Below are 22,474 nucleotides of genomic sequence, written 5' to 3'. Positions count from 1 at the left end.
AAACTCAAAATGGGGCCTCAGGGTAAATGTTGATATGCTCAAATTTGATGTGAATGTATTCCGCAATCGATTGCGCAAAAAAACATTGGGAGCCGAATTTTGAATTTCGCTTTTGCTTTTTTGCAACTTCCGGTTGAAATTTTTTCATGCTTTAAACGATCACACCATGTGACCTTGACCTTTGATGACCTTGACCTTCATAGGGTCAAAGGTCATTGACCTTGACCTTTGACCTCCGACATGTACTTCCGGTTTTATAGCTATCCGTTAAAAGTCAAAATCGCAACTTTGGACTGCTCTAGCACGTGACCTAATTAACCTATAGGGTTAATATTTTCGGTTTCCTAATGTGCTTTTCATGCACTTAACATAGATATAGAACAATTGCTTTTTTAAAGCAAAATTGAAATTGGTGATTTTTTCAAATTTGAGTTTTGTTTTACCATATTTGTGTCATTTTGATCTTGGTGTATATATATCTTATGACCTATTGTATGTAGAACCTTGATATTTGGAATACAACTAGACACTTTGAATATGAATTCACCTATGACAAAAAAAATTGGGGTGGGCGTGGCACATCCGGGTTGAATTACTAATTGTTTACATTTTGGGGCTGGGGCATAACTCGCATAGGATGCGTTTGTTCAAAAAGAGACTTTGCACACAATTACCTCATCCTTTTGGCCAGTTTGTGTTAACAGCTCAGTTGTTTCAGCTTTATAGTTTCAAAAAAGGAACGGGTTTTAACATTTGGATATTTTCATTTTTCGATTTTGACCTTTGTTGACTTTTGTTGACCTATATCTTTTGACCTCTATTATGTAGGAACTTGACATTTGGAACATAACGTAACATTTTGAATATTGATTAACTTATTCAAAAAAAATTGAGTTGGGCGTGACACTTCCGGGTTTAATTACTCATTATTGACATTTTTGGCCAGGGACATAACTCGCAAAGTATACATTTGTTCAAAATGGAACTTTGCATACAATTACCTCATATTGTTAGCCACTTTGTCTTAGAATTTCGGTTGTTTCCGCTTCTTAGTTCAAAAAAAGGAACAAGTTTTGGAAATTGAAAATTTTCAATTTTTGACCTTGACCTTTGTTGACCTTGACCTTTTTAAGATCAAACGTCATTGGCATTGGCTATCTATTTGTACTTTCATATTTGCTGTCCTGTGTCAACTTCCGGTTTTATAGTCGTGTGCAATTAGAAATTTTGATGACGTATATCTCTTGATCTTGACCTTTTTAGACTTTCTCTTTTACAAGATCAAGGGTCATTGACCTTGGCTATCTGCTCATACTTTCATTTGTGAGGTCTGACGTCTACTTCCGGTATTAGAATCTAAAAAATGAAAATTTCTCAACTTTAGACTGTTCTTGCGCTTGATCTAATTATCGTGGAAGGATGATTTTTTCGGGGTCTTTTGCAATTTGCTACATTTGCAAAGTCCCACTCTGTGCCACGTGTGGCTCTAGTTTTTATTTGATTTCACTGACATTTATTGTGATGGTTTATATTCGTGAGATCTTGGTCAAGTTCGAATTTGACGATTTTTCTATGAACGGTTTTTGATTTATTGCCCTTGACTTAGTAAAAACGCGTGCAAATTTCTTCGTTAACGCAATAGACTACAGTTTTCAACTGATTTTAGTGAAATTTATTGTGATGTTTTATGGTCACCTTTCGAATATGACGAATTTTTGATGAGAACAAGAATATTCAAAACTTTCGTTAAAAACGTTCAAAATATAAGTGCTTATATTTGGCAAAAAAAATCGATAAAATTCTGTGGTCAAACCATCATTTCCTGGTGTTTTGCCATCTTTTATTATTTTATAGTTTCGTCGCATTAAAAAAAAATCGATTTTATGTTCAAGTATGTCAGCTTCATAATCTGTAAACGTGTTTTGTGAGAATTCGGAATTTTGTTTCAAATTTATAAGTCCACCATGTGATTGATTATCGGTATAGATTTCTGACTAATAAATATATTTCAAAATTTCCTTTTGTTCTGGGGTGTTCCCACTTTCCCGGCAGATTATCCGGATTAAATTTTTCTAATCCGGATTAATTTGGTTATACGGATTAGTTGGATTAAGGCAGATAAAATTCTACTAATGAGCTGATATTTTCATTTTATTAATTTTACAAGCCAACAAGATGGGAGACAGCATCTCCATATTCCATCATTGTCTTGCTGTTAAACTGAAGACAGACTTTCAGATATGATTTACGGTTTTAATGTATGAAATTGTAGTGTTTATTTTATTCAGTTACATGCCTGATGGAGTTTACTTTCCAATGAATTCTACTCGTTTATCAACTCATCTATTAATTTACCCGTAACCTTTTGTTTAATTTTATTGTATGTTATTGTGTATTTTTTGATTTGATGTTTTATAAAATTCCAAAGGCCCCTATGATTTTTAACTTCGTGATATTCATTTTTCCACTTATCTAAGTTTTTAATTATGTTATTAGTAAAAGTATGGCCATTTAATAATGTTGAGTTGAAAATCCATAACCCAGGTCCCTTACTTTGAGATTGCATGTCAATTTCTAATCATTGAATGGTCACTAAACGTGTTGGCATGGATGTCACATTTTTTAATAGAACTGGAAATTACTTCTGAAAGGAGGAAAAAATCAATACGTGACTGTATCAATAGGTGTTTCTGTCTCCAAGTATATTTTTTAGTATTAGGATTTCGAGTTTTACGTCCAGAGCATTATTAAAATCCCCTCAACACACAATCGAGAAATTTTGCATTGTATACTTATTTATGATATTTAAAAATTTTAAGTAATGTCCCTCTTGCAGTATATCTGAAGTGTTCAAAATAATAAAACTATCCCGACTATTTTTTAAAAGAAGGTTCAATTTTCGTCAACATCAACTACATTCATATCAAAATCTGAAATTTCTTTGACAAAAATAGCACATCCTGCACAATTACTCCTACCGTGGCTAAAAAATACTTTGTTACTACATTCTCTAGCCCAAACACTTTCATCCTGTAATAGGCTATGTGTTTCCTGTAATAGAAAAATGTTTGCTTTGCAATATTTCATCCATTCAAAGATTTGTGACCTTATATGCTTGTCTCTCAGGCCACTTACATTTAAGGATATTAGCTGCAATGACATTTTAAACTAAAGAAAAAATAATTAACAAAGTATATACCTATCACTTCACGTTTGGGGTTGAGAGACACCTTGCTAATAAGCTGCTCGGACTTGTTTTGGTCAACAATAATAAAGTGAAATACACTCACACTCACATACAGGTAGTAATCATTTACAACATAAACAAAGTTTACTTAAAAATACAACGACACAGTTCACGAAACATTAATCACAATTGATTTAAAGCAGCTCTTTCCAATTTTAATAGATATTTTGAAACTTCATCGTTCATCAATCCTTGCATTTATATCATCATAAAGCTCAAAAACTAATTTCATATTGTTAATTGTTTTGCCATACACTTTACTGTTGAAGTACCACGCGCTTTCAATTTTGGGGTGATTTTTAAGCCTATTTATTAGCTCTACATTTCTGCGACATACGTCATCGTAAAGCTCTAGATTACTCTTTGAATTCCTGCCTTTTTATCTTAATTTCAGATCTCATTAATTTAATCAAAATTGATCTTGGATAATGTCTGTTTTTCTAGGGTATGCGGTGGATAGCAATTATTACAGAAGGATTCAAACCAGCTTTGGCATTCATATTTACTATTTAACAGAATTTCACCTTCAGATCCTCACCTGTCTCCCCATTAGCTTTATTTTATTCTTCCTGGAGTACTGTTTATTTCTGTTACTAGCTATCGTTGCATTTCTGACCAATTGTTGTGATTCTAAAAATTTCAGCGTCCAATGCTAGATTATGATCTTTTAAAATATCATTTCTGGCTTTCAACGTTTGAATTTCGGCTTTATAATCATTCATTTTGTCATGAATGCCCTTAATTTCGTTAATAAATTCTCCTCTAATTTTTGATTTAATTGAAGAAATTATGTTATCTGAATATTTGTGGAGGGCTTCCTTGATCAGATTGTCAAACATCGGAACAGTTACAACGGAGCACAGTTTTTTGTCGATTTCAGAAAGTTTCCTATTGATTTCCGACAAACATTTCGGGGAGGGGTCATCATCCAGCGACATGCTTGTGCCCATTACAGCTTTGGGTTAGTTAGCTTTTCTCGGCATTACTATTGAGGATTGTGAAAAGCTACCTTAAATTATTTTTTTTACTCTTACCAGACAGGCAGTAGAAATCTACTCACTTACGTTCAAACAGGTTTCGTTACAAAGATTTTTTCACATAAAATAATTATACACTATTTATCCTATACTCTGCATAAAGCATTTTTAATCCACTTCACTCCATTCTGTCTAACGTTTCACTATGTTATAAATATTTAAACATCGGAGCCACTCGTGAAGGCGTCCACTACCTTGCTGCCATCTTGATGATGGAAATTTTGTGAAGGTCGAATTCGATGATTTTTCGATTAAAGTCTTTTGGGTTATTGGCGGGACAATCTTTCTCGGATCAGATATGATCAAATCTCAATCATAATGTTTGGGTATCAGGGTAAGAATAATTGCGGTAAAGGAAGTAGTATTCGTTATTCAGTTGATTTTGTCGACCAAATCAGTGATGAGTTTCTTTACGGAAGAAAGATTCCGTGTTGATTTGGCTTGGTTTGGTAGCGGAAATAATATCTGTTAATGGGGTGATTGGGTACGGATTGTGAACTGGCTCGAGGATTTGTTTGCATGGGGATTTACGGTTTGCCTTGGTCGAGGCTGATGAGGGTGGTTGCCTTGCTGGTCAAAAAATTCACAAAAAACAGCTTGGCTGAGGCTGGATGGCAGAGAGAAAAATAAGAAGGTGTGTGTGGAGAAAGAACTACATCTACTTGATTTGGGACTACGGGTTCGTTTTGGCGTCTGATTAGATATTTTGGTGATTCTACTCTGTGTTGGCGTTTGTCGACATGTGTCCATTCCTTCGGCCGATAGGAATATGGTAACCCTAGTCTTGGTTTCGTCGATAGTCTGGTATAATTTTGTAACGTGAAGTGATCACAGGTTGACCTTCCATCTGGAGGGTAAGGTATGTTAAGCGATGGTTACACTGCAGAACTTGGAAGAACACCCTCAAAAAGGTTGCTGTTCCCAACATATTCCATAGTTCCTGGGCGAAGCTATTTGAGAGCACTCGTTCAACCACTGCTGATGACGCTACAGGTGAATAGAGCGACTGGACTCACCATCTCCATGGATTAGATCCTTCACAAGAGCAATTTTCCATAAACTTCGGGGTCGACCTTTATCGTGCACCAATACCACAACTCCAATCTTTTTGACATTTTTCTGCCATCAGTTTAACTATGTACACGTAGCACAACACGAAACGTAAACCTAGCTGTTGAACTAAGCATGCACAATACTGACTTAGATGACAAAATATCTATGGAAGGCGAGGCGACAAGGAAATCGAATTGTACAAACAATCAAAGAGGTTACTGAATAGATATATATCTTTGGTAAAAGGAAAATCTTCATCCTTATTAACATCGGACAATAAAGCTTAATTTAGAATAAAGCTATAATTGTTCATTGCACTTCAAATCGTTCTAAAAAATTTATTTCCAGTCAATTAAACTCATTGATGACGTTATCGCTATTTTGACGCCATTGCCGAAGCGAAAAAACTGAGACGAAAAATCGAAAAAATTGTCTGTACCGCAAAACACTTTTTTGCTCTGTCAAAGAGAGTATGTCAAACTATCCCTTTTCCCAACTCATTAGTTTAATGAAAAAAGGCCATTGGGTTTTACCTCTTGTTATTTACGAGAGCTTAGACCACTCGTAAGCTTACACCAGAATTAGTCGTAAATTTATGAAAATTTTGATCTTGCGATTTTTACAAAACGCTATTTACGACTAAATCACCACTTACGACCTACGATTGATTGTAAGAATTTTTTAGAAACGGTGCCCAGCTGTACAAAATTTTCTTTCCAACAACAAGGATATCTACATTAAGCACATTCCTGAAAAATTGCCACACTGGGTGGAATGTATGACCTGTTGATTGTGGTGAAAATGGTGATCAAGAAGGTGTTACGTAGAGCTTTCATATATCTAAATGAAATATAGACACTTGCTAAAGTGAACGACAGACCAATTACATACGTATCAACGGGTGCTGAAGATCCTGAACCAATCATTCCATCAAAACTTTTATACGGTTAGAATTTTACCGCATTACCTCATCGCAAAGTATTCCGAGGAATACCATAATATATATCTGTGTGTCTGCGATATGCCTGAAAAAACTGGTCTGTAGACACATCAGTTTACGTAAATAGGCAAATGGAACACTCCTGAACTTTCTTTCAGCCATTCGTTACCATCAGATGACCCGTAAAGTCGATACCAACCGTTGAATACTGTTTAAGGTGGGTGAGACGAAAATCTAGTAATGCTGGAGAAAGTGTGAAAGTCTGAAAGGTTTGTGAATATGGTAACGACTCTGTATACATCACTACCTGATGCTGGTAACCTAAAGCGTTTACGCAAAGCTGTGGCAGTTGAGTTTACTCCTAGATACCAGAATCAGTCATTTGGCATCTTTGTCGAGCTGAACATGCTTGAGTCGGCAATCAGGTTACACCAGTTGAGTCGTAAGCACAGTTAACAACTAGTTGAGACCATTCTTCCCAGAACCCAACTTCTTGAGCAAAAATTGCGAGTTCGACTGGAAAACATTCCTTTTGAGCTCATTTAACTTATTTTGTTGAAGGGACTGGAATGACTCGAAGAGTGATACTGGTATCGTGGTGCTGTCTAGTAACCAGATGACGCTGTTTTAAGTTCTTTAGGAATCGTTGAACATGTGTCACTTTGTGAAGCATCGTTTCATAAGAACTTTATCTAGAGACATCAAGTAGCTGACTAAAGCCGCGTTTAGACAGCCATAAAAACTGGTCCACTTGAAGTGAACCGTACTCGGTCCGCACTCGGCCCGGTTGGCCTGTACCGTTTACACAGCACTGTTTTCACTGGGCCAAAATCAAAAGTAGAGCTGCTCTCCAGTCAGAGGAGGCGAAAAAAACACAAACATACAAAATGGCGCCCGCTATAAACAAAGCTATTATTTTGAAGTTTTTGTTGAATTTGTCTCGTTTAAAGCGCAAACGAATCTTGTGATTATGACGGGCACCTCAAATAGCGATCAGAGCTTGGGTCTCTTCATCACTCCATGTAGCTCCCCGTTGGGCACACATTTTAACAGTAAGTCGATCCTTTTTTGTCAAAGTTTAGCCGAGTTTGTTGTTCCCGCGAATAAAGTAACAGGGTCAAGGGCATTATTGCGCATGCGCACAAGCCCCCGACTATGTGGGCCAAGTTGGCCCGGCCAAGTGACGCGTTTACACAGCACTAATATATTGCCGTGCCGTACTCGGTCCGGACCGAGACCACCTCTTCTTGCGGGACTCGGCCCACTTGAAACTAACACGGTACACAGCCACTTTTTGTGCCAAACCGTACTCGGTCCGACCCGGATAAATTGTGGCTGTCTAAACGCGGCTTAAGTGTACCATTTGAGCAACTCTCAGTTGAAGCAAAAGTACATGTACAGGTTATGTTGCCATTTGAATATTGTTTATTAAAATGAACTGGTCCTCTGTACAAACTCTTCATGGCTGGATTATCTTCTGATATGACATTCCATTGTCTGACATCTGACAAACGTTGAATCTTGTGGAGACGAATTCTTACAAAAATGTCCAGTTTCTTGGTAGATGACAGTCATTAGAGACATAATTAATGCTAGGATCTGTCCAGTAAAATTATTTAACCACTTTAGAAAGAATAGCCAGAGTAGAATAGAATTGAAAATTAAACGAGCCTTACCTTGAGAAGGTGAAGTTTGATGAAAATTATACCTTGCTGATGACGAAGCTTGGAGGTCACATGAGATGTAGCACGCGCACTTTCAATCACAGTTAAACGTAAATGGTTCCAAACCAGATCTGATGACAACCAACAGATCTGCAAAAGGAGGTCACTAAAGGGAGGGACACTAGAATATAGTATAATATCCAATAAGAGGAGGGATGTGACCTCCAAGCTTCGTCATCAGCAAGGTATAATTTTCATCAAACTTCACCTTCCCAAGGTAAGGCTCGTTTAATTTTCAATTATACCTTGCTTTATGACGTGAGCTTCCGGTCACATGAGACTTCAAAGTTGGAACCATGAACCAACAAACATTCTGAAAACAAAATTTGTTTTAATTCAACTAAACAAATGAGTAGTATATATTATCTTACATACAAAACTAAACTCTTTAAGGTAAACAAATCCAACGGTTATTGACATATCAAATTCTAATTATTATTCAAAATAGCTTCACCAAATAATCCCTCTGTGCTCAAGGGTTTATCATAAAATTTTCGAAATGTGCAATCCTGATTCCACCCAGCTGTATCCAAAATAGATTTGCGGGGAACTTTAGCCCTGTTAGCAGCACTACAAGATGCGGATCTTATACTATAAGGAACAAAAAGAGACCGACGAGGTTAAAACTATCTTAACCCATCTAGAAATAGTATCTCGAGTAACACCATTATGAGGTTTAACAAAACTAATGAAAAGTTTATGATTGTGTCTACTTCTCAGGTTTACAGTTCTATTTAAAAACTCGCTCATAACTGTTACAATACACAACTTACAATCAGATGGATATGATTTAATAAACAGTGGCTTCTGATGATAGCCTGGTCTAGTTTGCTTCAATAGTTCTCCACAGTTAATCAAAACACCAGAATTAACAAAATGAACATTTCTAACATCAAATAAATGAATAGACTGGATACGCTGTCCAGAAAGTTAAAGTTTATAAACGCAAAGATATCTCCTTTACGGGTGATAATTCCTTAAGATAGGATAAAACAACAGACACATCCCAAATAAACTTATTACGCGGCAAAGTTGGTCTTAGATTAAACACTCCTTTTAAAAAACGAATGAAAATTGGTAGAGATCCAACAGGTTTTTTTATCAATAGATATAATACTGGACAATGCACTACGTGCTGAGTTAATAGCACTATAAGACAGTTCTTTTTGACATAAATAGGTCAAAAATTCAATAATATCATCTATAGAAGGTGAAAGGGAATCCACAGATCTCTCAGTGCAGTACCAAAACCATTTCTTGATGTAGACATTGTATTGGAGTTTAGTTGTTGGTCTCCATGAGGATAATAGTATGTTTTCAGCTTCTTTTGAAAAATTTCGACCTGAGAATAACATCCCGACACTCGGGCTGCAAGAAGTTTCATTTTTGGTAGATGAACCTTGGGATCTTTGGATGACTGAGTATTAAATCTAACCTGGATAAAACAAAGGGATTATCAGTCAACATGCGAATTAACTTACTGTACCAATATTGAGAAGGCCACCAAGGAACAATAATAAAACCCTGGCTTTCTTCTCGTTCAATTTTATTCAATACTTTTCCTATGAGACAAAAAGGAGGAAATGCATAAACAAATTTTCCTTTCCATGATTGCATAAAAGCATCTACTGCTAAGGCATTAGGATCAGGTCGAAAGGAATAAAATACATCAAGTTGAGTGTTAATACGTGTAACAAACAAATCTACATCAGGTATGCTCCAGCAATCACACAAAATTTTGAAAACAGATGGGGATAGATGCCATTTAGTATTATCAGCATGATGTCTACTTTCATAATTAGCCTCAATATTCAAAACACCAGGTAAGTGACATGCTGATAATTCAATGTCCCTGTCGATAGCCCACTGAAAAATTTCCCTAGTAAGATGATTAAGTTTATCAATCTTTCCACCTTGATGATTAATGTAAGATACCACAGTGGTATTATCAATTTCCAACCGAACATGACTATTGCTTAAATCTCGACAGAAAGAATATAAGGAAAATTGTGCAGCTAACAATTCTAAGTAATTTATATGGTTTAGTCTTTCTAAGGCGGAAAAAATACCAGCAGTTCTTTGGGTATTACATACTCCACCCCATCCTTTAAGACTAGCATCAGATTGAATAACCAACTGAGGCTCAGTGGATATCAGGGATTTGACTGAAAACTCAATGTTATCATACCACCATTTAATATCTGATAAACAGTCTGCAGGTAATCTAATATACACATCATAATTACCTTGATGTAGCTTTAACATGGCTGTTTTATAATTATCACAACAACGATAATATAACTGAGCATATTTGACTCCAGGTTGAGCAGCTACTATTAATCCAATTAACTGAGAAAATTTTCGAATGGTCAACCAATTAACCTTTAAAATAGATAAACGTAAGGTTTTAATTTTTTCCACTCTAGAGGGTGTTAAGTTTACAGTCATACTGACTGAATCTAAGATACAACCTAAATATTGTATTCTCTGACATGGCTCAAAAAACTATTTTTCATATTGGATAGTGAAACCTGCTTGTACAGACATTACTATGGTGTCAATAACATTAGCTCTGCAGTCGGAGACAGAATTCCCAAATAACAAACTGTCATCTATAAAGGAACAATTAAGTTGGCCTTTATTCCTTAATTCAGAAAACATAACCTTAGTTAATTTAGTGGACAGAAGAGGGGATGAGGCCAATCCTTGAGGAAGACAGGTAAACTGATACAGAGTGTCTTGCCAAATAAATTAAAGAAACTTTCTGTAACTATTCTTGACATTAATGCTATAATAGGCATCTTTCCAATCAATAGAGGCCATGTAGCACCCAGGATGAACTAAATTTATAGCTTGTTGTAACGTTTCCATTTTGAAATGATGGTAAGATATAGAGTCATTTAGTTCTTTTAAATCTAAAATAATTCTTAAACTACCATCTTTTTTATCTGTTGTAAATATATTAGAAATGAATTCATCTTCTTCATGAGAAGTTCTTTCAATGATTCCTTTTGTCAAAAATTTATTTAATTCCATGGAAATAGCATCAGTCTTAAATGTGCTATAAATATAAGGTCACGGAGCCAAAATTTGTTTAGGAACTTGTTCAAATTCTAATTCAACACCATTAATCATAGACAGAATAATCTTGTTAGAAGTAAGAGATTTCCAAAATTCAACACTCTTTCTCAGTTTACCAGCTTTAAACATAGAAACCAACATTGGAAGGAAGTTGGATAAAACTCACAACTGATCTTTCCACTGATTTAAACTGCTCAGTTTACTCACCAAAGATTGTCTTAATTTTGCTTGCTTGAGTAACCTTTGCGAAACTTCTGGTTTTTTTTGGAAAACGATGAAAGGTTTGGTTCTGGTTGCCGGTCCTACTCCCGGCCTGATTTTGAGATAAAAAAGTGTTTTGCCTGAATCTTGGAGCCGTATATGGAGAGTAGGAAGTATTATTATGGTAGGATCTTTCCTTTTTATGTCTAATTGGTCCATTACTAGTGCTGGCCACAACACCAACTTGACTGGAATCCTTAAATTCTTTAACCTTTTCCCCCAATCATTTCCAAGAAACCACTCAGAACTACCAGTGTCTAAATGCTGGCTCATATTGCACAACATCTTAAAATTATTATTCATATCTGGTTTCAAGCTATCTCTTCTCAATTGATTCATTTCTAAAATTCCGCTACTCAAAATAGATATGCTATCCATTGCCATACGTATAATGGTATTCAAATCTTCTTCTTTAACAGAGCTCTTGTCTTGAACTTTTAATGCCATTATCACTTATATTCGTTACTGAATAGGCAGCTTTAATAAACCTATCTTCTATTCTTTGATATTTAACATCTCGTGATCTAGTAAATCCTTTCACATTATTCCACATTTCAGTGTTAATCTTAGGCACATGCAGTTCAATAATTTTAGGCCTTGGGTATTTGTCAAAAATAGCATGTATTTTGTCATCTGACATCAAAGTGGAAAACAATTTGTTGATTATAATTGCCAATTTTGGTCTTATTTTATTACCAACAACCTCTGAAACTGAATATTCTTCTTCCAACAAGTTTTCAAAGGCATCAACTTTGGGATCAGGTCTCTGCCCCTCCAGTTCTTTTTCTACTGCACTCGACGGTACAATTTTTAGGATTCCTCCGATAAAAGTTTATCAATTTCATCAACTACATCGCTGTCAGATATTTGGCAGATACCTGGATCTTTCTGAGTAATCAGATAATCGTCGTCGTCGGTACTAGAAGCAGACGTCGAAATATCATGAATTTTCCCCGGTTTTCTGCTTTTATCATACCTGTAGCAAGATTCTGTAGGTTTGTAGGTCATGGCCGAATCATTATCCACTTGTTGAGATTGTCGTAAAAGTTTGTTTTGATTTTCTATCAATTCGTACAATTTTGTACAATTCTGCAAAGGCATCATTATGAAGAGATTTCATTTCTTCTCGCAAGATGGTTAAATTATCATCTTTCGAAGGTACAACAGACTTATCTTTTTGTACTTCGGTGGAATAAGAATCACTGCCTCGGTTGGGCTTAGTAGCAGACAATATGTCGGTTTTCTGACCTTCGACCTTTTCACTCGCTCTCAACAACTCCTTATTTTTACCACTCGGTCTGCTTGGACTTCGAGATTTCCCACCAGAACTGGTCACAGTGGCAGAGGCAGGTTTTCTCCTTTTTGGTTTATCAAATAAGGCTTTAGACATGTCAAATTCAGTGTTAATTTCCTTAGAATTTTGACCACTGATTATTGTCATTTCTGACTTCGGTCCCGAAGTCGATGAATTCGCCATTTCTGCTTACAGAAAATAGACGACAGATTTCTCGATCACCGAAAAGGTGGGTGAATCTTTCTTATAAAGAAAGTCACTAAAGATTTTTAGTTTCACCAGCTTACTAGGAAACTCGAAAATTCGAGTAATTCAGACGTTCAGACACACGTCTTGAAACTTCGAAAGCGGCATGCAAAGTGATTGAAAGCGCGCGTGCTACATCTCATGTGACCGGAAGCTCACGTCATACAGCAAGGTATAATTCGTATGTTTGATGCTGCTTCGATGTTCAGGGCAATATCATGGTACTCAAGATGGAGATGAGCAGGACGAGGTGTATCCCTCTCATAATAGGATGAAATTTGTCGCTTGACAGTAACTGGAGATAGGAACTTCAATGGATCAAATGTTAAGGAGGCCAAACTTACAGCTGAGCATTTAGTATCTACGTGATGATAGCACACCATATCAAGTAAAGCAGTATACTCTGTCGTAGATCCAGTAGCGATTCTTGACATTGACATTGAAAGAGGTTATTGACTCTCGGAACAAAGAACAAAAAAGAGGCTTAAGTAATAAGCACCCGCTTCCGTTCAAGGAACTTCATCTTATATAGTACGGTTCCCAAAGTTGAAGTTGAAGCACCCAACATTGCGTTGCAGTCGTATTAGCTGTAGATACTTCGTTGTTGACTGGACCATGAACTAAATAACCAAAACTGGATGCTTGTACAAATGTACACATGTCACCAAAATCTAGCATTGTTTGTCTAATCTCGGCAACAAATTGTGTACCAGGGATAACACAAAACTGACTGGCTGGTGTAGCAATTGTAATTGTGCATTTTTAATAATTTTATTTTAGTGATTTACATAGAAGATTAGATGGTTACAACCTCATGCCACGTTGTCGTTGTAGGACGGCATGCTCGGGAGTGTCGAAAACGAGGCTTTGGTACAAGTTCGTCTTTTTGGTATAAGTTCGTCTGTGTTAAGGACTTTCGTGTTGTCGTTCGTACATCAAATTAGTCCGAGACACTGAACTTAAATTGTCTGAAGATTCCACTAGTATCGCGTCCCTGAGAGGATTTATAATATCAATCAAGTTTGATATTGTTTCGGATAGTTTTGTCGCCTGCACCACAGACCGTCATCATCCAATCCTTTCAATAGGCCATTTGATGTCTATATTAGATTTCGGGGAAGGGAGGGATTGATTCTCCCAAATGAACAGGCCTAGGGTGGAGCAGACAATTTATTTAGAAATTAGGATTAAGGGTATTGATATTGGGTTTTCTTCTGTTCTTATTCTGATCTGAAATTAGAAAAAATAACTAGTATAGTATAGTATCTGTTATGTACTGATTGTTTTTAGTTTACTATGAACAATATTATCATTTAAGTTCTTATTTTTTGAATATGCAACTATCATTTTCTGCTTATAGACATGGGGGAATTTCTCTTGAAGGCTCTTATAGTGGGCATGAACTATCTTGCTTGCTCGATTGCTGGTTGTATTAAACGGGACAACAAAGGGTGCTATGCCTACATTATGATGAATATTTAGTCCTATAGGTCTTGCTGTATTCAATGTCTCAATTCAATGGGCTTCCCTAGATTGACGGAATTTGGTAGTTTCATCTTCGGGGAGGTCAATTTCTATACGCTCAGTTGGGATTAGCGTGAGATCGTCTATTGAATGGTCGTCGAGGTTGAATGATTAGAAACAGGCTTGTCTTTCTTTAATTTGATGTCTGACCTGTGAGCATTAAAGCAAGTTCGTAAATTATTCTTAGTTTCTCCTACATATTGTTTGGGGCATTTCTTGCATGAAATTAAATATATTACATTCGAATGTTCACGTTAGATGTTCCTGGATCGAGTACCTTTTATTCGTAGAGTTGCTTACAAAATAATGAGTTTCTGATATAAAGGGACATGTTTTGCATCTACTGGACAAACATGGAGCACTTCTTAAACCTGGAGGTATTTCGGCATAAAGTCTGTTTTTAGCTGCTATCTGTGCTAAGGTGGAATTTTTTTATGTTTCGTAAAAATCGTTTAGAGTACCCACGCTCTTTCAGTTTTGAGAAAACAATCGTACAGGCTTGGTTGAAACCAGAAGATCTTGTACAAATTCGATGAAATCGTAAAACTTGTGACTAAATTATACCAGAAAAGGTATGTTTTGGGTGAAAGGAGCTCTTGTGCAAGAGTTGATGAGTATCAGTTTCTTTGAAATACACTTTAATATTCAGTTTATTTGTTCCCAAAACTGTTTGATAGAATAGTCCAAAGTCCAAACCATAAAAATGTCATCCAAAAAGCGTCCGTAAAAAAGTGGGTCAAATGGACAGAGGGGCAACACCTCACGTTCCCACTCTGCCATGAAAAGGTTTGCGTACGAAGGGGCGAATCGTTTGCCCATTGCTGTCCCTGAAGTTTGTTAATATGTTTTACCATTAAATGTGAAATCGTTTTGACTAAGACAAATCTCTAAAAGCTGTAGAATTGCATCGTCGGGTCTGTTTGGATCTGGGTTTCTATTAAAAGCTTTACGAACTGCCGTTAGATCAGTAGTGTTATCGATATTGGTATACATAGAAGAAATGTCGATAGAAATTAAAATAGCATTAGAGGGAACTCGAAGATTTTTTATTTTATTGACAAAATCGGTTGGCTCGATGTTGACATGCTAGAGGTAGTAAGAAATGATCAATGTATTCTGACACTGCATATGACTCACTACCACAGTCAGATATAATCGGGTGGCCTTTAGGGATTTTATTCGAGATAAACCACTCCTTGGTTGGATTCTTATGGATTTTAGGCAAAGTGTACAAATGTCTCTCGCGACAATCAGGTTTGGCAGACAGATAGTCATATTGTTTCTGTTTGAGATAATTAGTTTTGACTAAATCGGCAAGAATATTGTTAGTCATGTTAGCAGTTTCTTTGAAAATTGGTTTCGGTAAAATGGCATAAAGTTTAGGATTATTCAGTTGATTCTCTGCTTCTGAAACGTAATCCTCCCTATTCAGAATGACACAACATGAACCTTTGTCACTCTTTTTAATAATAATGCTATCGTCTTTCTTAAGTAAGTTTAACGCTTCACGTTCCACTCGTGTGAGATTAGGCTTTTCGTGTGTTATGGAAAGGTTAACTGTGGGGGTGTCCACGTGGATTTAGGAATAAACATTGTTCTAGCACCACGTGGGGGGTGGTTTCGGAAAAAATATGTGCAGCTAAGATTTCGTTGAAATTGTTCAATGGATGGTCGGAGAAAATTCAAGTTAGCTATCTTTGGCGTGGGAATAAATTTAAGTCCACGGTCTAAGATTGAATGCTGATGGGGTGTAAGAATTTTGCGGCTCAAGTTAACTACAGTTTGGCCTAGCGGTGGCCTCTCAGTATTTTTATCCCCAGTAATTAATTTAAAGACTTACTCGATGCTTGAAGCTGGTGTATCCAAAACAAATAAATGCTGTTTCTGGAGACCAATGAAGATTATCAACTGGTTCGAATTCTTCTTCGTAGGGTGGTAAGATTGTTGCGCTGTTGATACTGGACTCCATCATCATGTTGTTGAGAGTGCTGAGATTCTGTTGTGCTTTCTTCGAGATTTTATTTGAAATGGGTATACATGTGAAGAGGATCTTGGAGTTTGGGAAGGTTTTGTTGGCTGTGGCGATTAATTTCTGGGCTTGGTTAAAGGAGGTCTTTGGTAGCTGATCACGGTTGTTGAGGCCTACATGAAGAATAATGGTAGTAGGTTTGGGATCATGGTCGTATGATTCCAGGATTGACTGTATGTGATGGATTTGGGCACCGGGGTAAGAATGTATTTCAGTGTCTGAACTGGTTTTGGTAATTCGATTCAGGTTAGATGATCCAATTATTAAGGTAGATTTCTTTAGAGCAGGTAGCTTCCATAATGATTTGTCCTTGGTTTGGTGATAATACGTTTTGGTAGCGGATATAATGGTCGTCGACGGTGTGATTGGTACTGGTTTGGTAGTTGTTAGAATTGTAGCATTGGGAACTGACTGGGATCTGGTTCGAGGGGGGAAGGTCTGGATACACGTCTGGACTTGGATGGAGACTGAGGGGTGGTTTGCTGGTCCAAAAACGCACAGAAGGAAGAAAGGTTGGCGGATCCTCTCTATGTGGACGTATATTGTCGGCACCTCTGTCCGTCCGTCGGTCCGTCATTTGCTTGTAAACGCTCTAAAAACTAGATTTTTTGATGGAATCAAATGAAATTCGGTATGTGTATACATATTCATAAAACGAAGATCAAGTTTGAATTTGAGCTTATTTCGATCGTTAGAAGCAGAGTTATTGCCCTGTCTATCCACCCGTCAACATTTGCTTGTAAACACTCTAAAAATTATTTTTTTTTATGGAATCAAATAAAATTCGGTATGTGTAGACATATTCATAAAACGAAGATCAAGTTTGAATTTGAGCTATTTTCGACCGTTAGAAGCAGAGTGATTGCCCTTGCCAAAAATCTTGAACATTTACCATCCGCATGCCGCGGTGGGCGTATATGGCTTTGGTCCACTATCTTATAATTTTCGTATACCTGAGCTACAGAAGTATCTGAGAGATAGAGGCGTGACAGATACAGGCTACAACAAAGACGTTTTGAGAGAAATAGCTATCGCTGTCGATAAACTTCGATTGCCCGTGGACCCCGATTTTAGTTGCGAATATGTGGAAGTTTGTATTGAGAAAAACTATTAAAACTATTACAGGTGTGAACCCTTTTGAATTGGATGGTTATACCAAGGATTTCAGTGTTAGAAACATGATCGTCTTGGTTGTTATATAGAAAATATAACTGAAGTTCTTATATAGTTTATTCCGATAATGTTAGTCTACAGGTGGGTTCCTTATTGCCTCATATTGGTGGATTGACTTTACGACCTGAACTGACTAAAAACGATGTTGTCTTGGGTTATAAAGAGAATACAGCAGTAAGGGACATTACAATAGAAAACAGAAACGTTAGTATGTAAGTTAATAGATGATAGATAAGAACATGGCATAAGACACAAATAAAAACTACTAATCTTATTCATTAATGGAGAAATACTATTTATTCCATTGTTTCAATGACATTGGTAGATAACCACTCTCGCCTGGTAGTTGATAATCATTGCGTGATAACCATCTTCATATATTTCGGCCACTTGGCCACCTGGAGAGTGACGTATACTAGATTAGAGGCGACCGAGTTTTCGCTGGCAGATAAAGTACCTTGGAAGATGCCAGAGTGCATTTTCCAACATACGCCCCAAGAGCGTAATACTCGGTCGAAACAGCACAAGAAGATAATCTAGTTGACGGCTGGGTGATGTGATAAATGAGAGTAAGATGTAATATAATGAAACTGGACACATGCATATGACGTAAGTAACACAAAAAACCTATAAACTATCCACATGCATATAGGCATAAAGCTCAAAACACATAACAGTCTATATTTGGTACTGGTTAATACACATAAGTATGAAGTTCGTTTTAACACACATAACAGCTTATCTTTGGTAGTGGACATTGGTAATCAATGGTGGTCGTAGGTGGAAGAGGACAGGACTACATACGCGACTCAATTTCAACTTATTAAGTAGGTTACCATTTATCAAGGTTGCAGGTCAAGATAAACACCAGTAATCATCTGTGGTCTTGTTATCGTAGTGCTTGGGTGGTCACTTTCAGAAGGCAACTGGATAACAGAACTATGTAGCTTCATTAAGTATTTTAAAAGAATTAGTTCTAGAATATAGTCGTTGGTGTTAACACTGTGTATTCTTAAAATGTTCAGCACTGGATTACCAGACATTAAGTCATGGATATTAACACTATGTATTCCAAAATTGTTCAGCACTGGATTATTAAATATTAAATCATGGATATTAACACGATGTATTCCGAAAATTTTCAGCACTGGATTATTGAAATGGATTATAAAAATTAACATCGACATTAACATTAACTAGCTCAGGTTTGTATCTCTATTTGGCATTAGTCTCTGTAGATACTGTACTGGTTAGGTTGAGCAGGGTTCTTAAAGGAACGTCGTTCGCTGGAGATGGAACGGTAGGATAGATCGATTTATGGGTGGCATCGTAAGATCGATTGATGGGTGGCGGATGCAACATCAGGAGGAGTGAGCTGTGTAGTCATTGGTTCGTTCTCTATAAATGCCTTACCACTAATGTTTTCATTTTTCGATACACCATGTCTCACTAAAGGGAAGAATTTCTTAACCACGTAAGGTTTGATAAATTTACCAATCATAAAATAAGTTAGCATAACAGCAGAAGCACATCCAAAACAGAGTATACACCATTTCCAAATCGGTCAATGTTGATCAATATCAGGTTTGACTTTCGTCATAGTAGCAATTTCGGAGACCAATTGGTCTATAGGGATTTTGTCAAAGGCCAAAGGTCGGCAATGGATTCGTTAAAACTGTTTGTTAAATTTGCAAAAGAAATTTCATCAAAATAAGTACTTTCGTTTACCAAGTCATTTGATCGTTACTAGCGCTACAATTAGGAGCAAGTCGAATAATTTTTAACGGACGTTTGGCGAGAATCGATTGATGTTTGGGACAGGAATTTAGACAATTAATTGAGAATCGTGTCTGTTGACGCAACACAACTGTCCAAAATCCGTTGACAATATATTCACTCATAGTCAGAATACCGTTAGTAGTATAGGGCCAATTTGGTGGCACGGGGATTCCCCATTCCATGGGGAAAGTGCGACCAAATTGAAAGGTCCCAAAAAAAGACCTAAACTCCCTACATTTCATAAATTCTTACACCAAAAAACCTATACACCCTACATTTCATAAATTCTTACACTAAAAAAAACCTATACTCCCTACATTTCATAAATTCTTACACCTATACTCCCTACATTTCATAAATTCTTACACCTATACACCCTACATTTCATAAATTCCTACACTAAAAACACCTTCAATCAATTCCTACATTCCATCAAAAAAAGCATATTAAAAATACCCTTATATAAAATAACATAACATCCGGTATTAAAATAGCCTCGTTTTAAATAATGTTATTTTTAGTCTAGAAACTTCTAGAAAGGGAGATAACTCTTTTTTGGAAAAAAAACAGACCACAATTTTCTACTCAATTTTAAACCTTAAAAATGGCAAATAAAATATTAGATCCAATCTTTAGATTATACGATCCGATTCGTTATTCATTTAACAAGAAAAAAGAGGATTATATTATCATCTCACCGACTGTTGGTTCTATATCCCAATTGAATGATGGTGGTAGAATTACCTTCGAAATAAATTCATTATCGAATTGGTTGTTTCTTATTTCAGATGCGATTTCAAAATCAAAGGCGCCACTCAGAATCAAGTTCCACAAAAAAATACAACGTTAGAAAACAATTTCTTTCCATTTTTATTTAGCGATATGGCTTTGGAAGCTGGTTCAAATCCGATAGAAACAATTAAACACCCTGGGGAATTCGACACAATGTTGAAAACAGTTTTATATCCTAAAGATTTCTATTCAGTCTCAGGTTGGATACCCGATGTTGGCGATGGAAGTGTTTTAAAAGAACCGATAAGAAATCTTGCAAATGATGCTGATTTAGCAGTAATAACTCCATCAATTGAAGTAGAAACGAGAATATTCAACTCATTAACTAAAGATATTAAGATAGCTTTTCTTCATCGTAATACGGTAGGTAGCATGACTTTAACTGGAGAATCCACCACGTGGCCAATCACTAACACTATTAAACCAGCAAGATATTTAATGGTTGGTTTCAGGAACTTACCAGACTCTCAGACGAATAACAATAATGTCTTCAGAGTGGCAATGAACCAAACTCAAGATCCTATAATGCATAAAGTTCAAGTAAGATTAAACAACGATAATTATCCTAACCAACCTTTAACAATTAATCCAACTACAAAGGATTATAATGAATTGTATAGAAACTATAAAAACATGTGTGAATTATTTAGTAATCCACCTCAGTTTGAATATGTAGATTTTGCACTTAATCAACCAATCTGCTGTTTTGATCTATCAGCTCATCAAGAAGATCTTTTCAAAACAGGAGTGAACATAAATATTCATATTAAAAAACACAAGGAGAGGTAACCGGTTATTGTTTACTACTCGAACAAGCAAAACATTTAATTAAAATAGCTGATAGAAGAATGATAAGAATTGAGTAAAAAATACCCCCTTAATGAAACGAGAAACTTTAGTTATGAAAATAATAGAAGCTGTTGAAACAGATTCCCTAACTGTAATAACTTTCAATGGTAAAAAAATCAACATAACTAAAAAACTTATTGATAAATACAAATACTGTAAAGTCAGAGATGATATAGACTTAGAAAGAATTGACACAAATGTAAAAAAAAGGTGGATTTATATCTTCCCACCTTTGGTTTTTGATGGTCTTACCGCGGCGGGTGCAATAGCTGGAAGTGCAGTTGCTTTAGTAAGTACTGCCAACGAAAAGAAAGCAGCTGATGCTACAGCCGCCGAAGAACGCAGACATAATTTAGTAATGGAAAAGGAAGCACAGAAATTACCTTTTGCAAAAAAAAGGTTCAGGAGTGGGAGATATGATAGGCACAATAAAAGAATTTGGAAAAAGATTTGGGGAAGAAACCAAGAAAACTGTTAAACAAGGATTCAATAAATTAATAGATAGTATTGACACAGGAGAAGTCAAAGTTAACATAAGGGTAATGGAATATTTTTAAAAAATATACACACTGGAGAAGGATTATTCCTTTCAAAGTATAAAGGAGAAGGAGTGATTTTTGGAATAAAATTAAATAATAAAAAATGCTCATGTGTATATGCGGTAGTTCAGGTTCTGGGAAAACTCATCTCACTTTTAACATGTTGACAACACCAAACCTTTTAGATTTCGATTCAGTATATATCTACACAACAACACCAGAGCAATCGTATTATCAATTCCTCAAAGCTTTAGAATATTTACCAAAGAAAGATGTTCAAGACATATTTCAATATTACGAAGTCAAGGAGGAAGAAGTGGAAATAAAATATATCATAGATAACTACATTGAAGCAAAGAATCCAACAGATATAAATATTTTTCTTACGAAAAATGTTAATGACCTAGACTTGTCTAATATTGATAGCAATCGAAAGAACTTAATATTGTTTGACGACTGCGTAGAAATCAAGCTGTTCAACAAGAATTGTCACTGCATATACCAATCCCAATCTTTTTACGGGATGGATTCTATGTTCATTAGAAAAAATGCAAATTGTTTTTTATTATTTGAATTAAACGACAAAGATTTATCTCAAATCATTAAATCGATTAATCACCATTAATAGAGATGCATTTAAAAAGGTTTGTAAAACTCAATGGAAAAACCCAGATGATCATGGATATATATTCGTTAATACTAGAAAACCTGCAGGTGAAAGTTATGACAGATATATGTTAATTTTATTTTTTTAAAAATGAGTAGCGATTGGAATAATATTTTAAAAAGAAATAGAGAATATATCAAAGCTAAAAATAAAATAAAGACCCAAGTTGAAAAAAACAAATTACAACTTGGATTAACAGAAAATCTACAAACTCTATTTCAACCAATATTAAAATCTCA

At 35.9% G+C, this 22,474-nt stretch overlaps 3 protein-coding genes across 3 annotated transcripts; 1 reads left to right on the top strand and 2 right to left on the bottom strand.

Moving 5' to 3' along the window:
* Window positions 1-8,252: 8,252 nt before the first annotated feature.
* On the bottom strand, window positions 8,253-11,790 carry LOTGIDRAFT_163195 (hypothetical protein; the record flags this gene model as incomplete). The annotated part of the gene is made up of 3 exons (XM_009059256.1): window positions 8,253-8,314; window positions 10,248-10,383; window positions 11,290-11,790. The coding sequence occupies 3 exons, from the start codon at window positions 11,788-11,790 to the stop codon at window positions 8,253-8,255; spliced, it is 699 nt and encodes a 232-aa protein (XP_009057504.1).
* A 571-nt stretch (window positions 11,791-12,361) lies between these two features.
* LOTGIDRAFT_163194 (hypothetical protein) lies at window positions 12,362-12,820 on the bottom strand (the record flags this gene model as incomplete). Its single annotated transcript, XM_009059255.1, has 1 exon — window positions 12,362-12,820. One exon carries the CDS (start codon window positions 12,818-12,820, stop codon window positions 12,362-12,364), a length of 459 nt encoding a protein of 152 aa, XP_009057503.1.
* Window positions 12,821-20,270: 7,450 nt separating this feature from the next.
* Window positions 20,271-21,507, top strand: LOTGIDRAFT_163193 (hypothetical protein; the record flags this gene model as incomplete). The annotated part of the gene is made up of 2 exons (XM_009059254.1): window positions 20,271-20,965; window positions 21,195-21,507. The coding sequence occupies 2 exons, from the start codon at window positions 20,271-20,273 to the stop codon at window positions 21,505-21,507; spliced, it is 1,008 nt and encodes a 335-aa protein (XP_009057502.1).
* Between the last annotated feature and the right edge of the window lie 967 nt (window positions 21,508-22,474).

This window comes from Lottia gigantea, assembly GCF_000327385.1.
Source record: "Lottia gigantea unplaced genomic scaffold LOTGIsca_38, whole genome shotgun sequence".
Lineage (NCBI taxonomy): Eukaryota > Metazoa > Mollusca > Gastropoda > Lottiidae > Lottia > Lottia gigantea.
The sequence above is the reverse complement of the archived record's forward strand: the minus strand, read 5'-3'. Positions and strand labels throughout refer to the sequence as shown.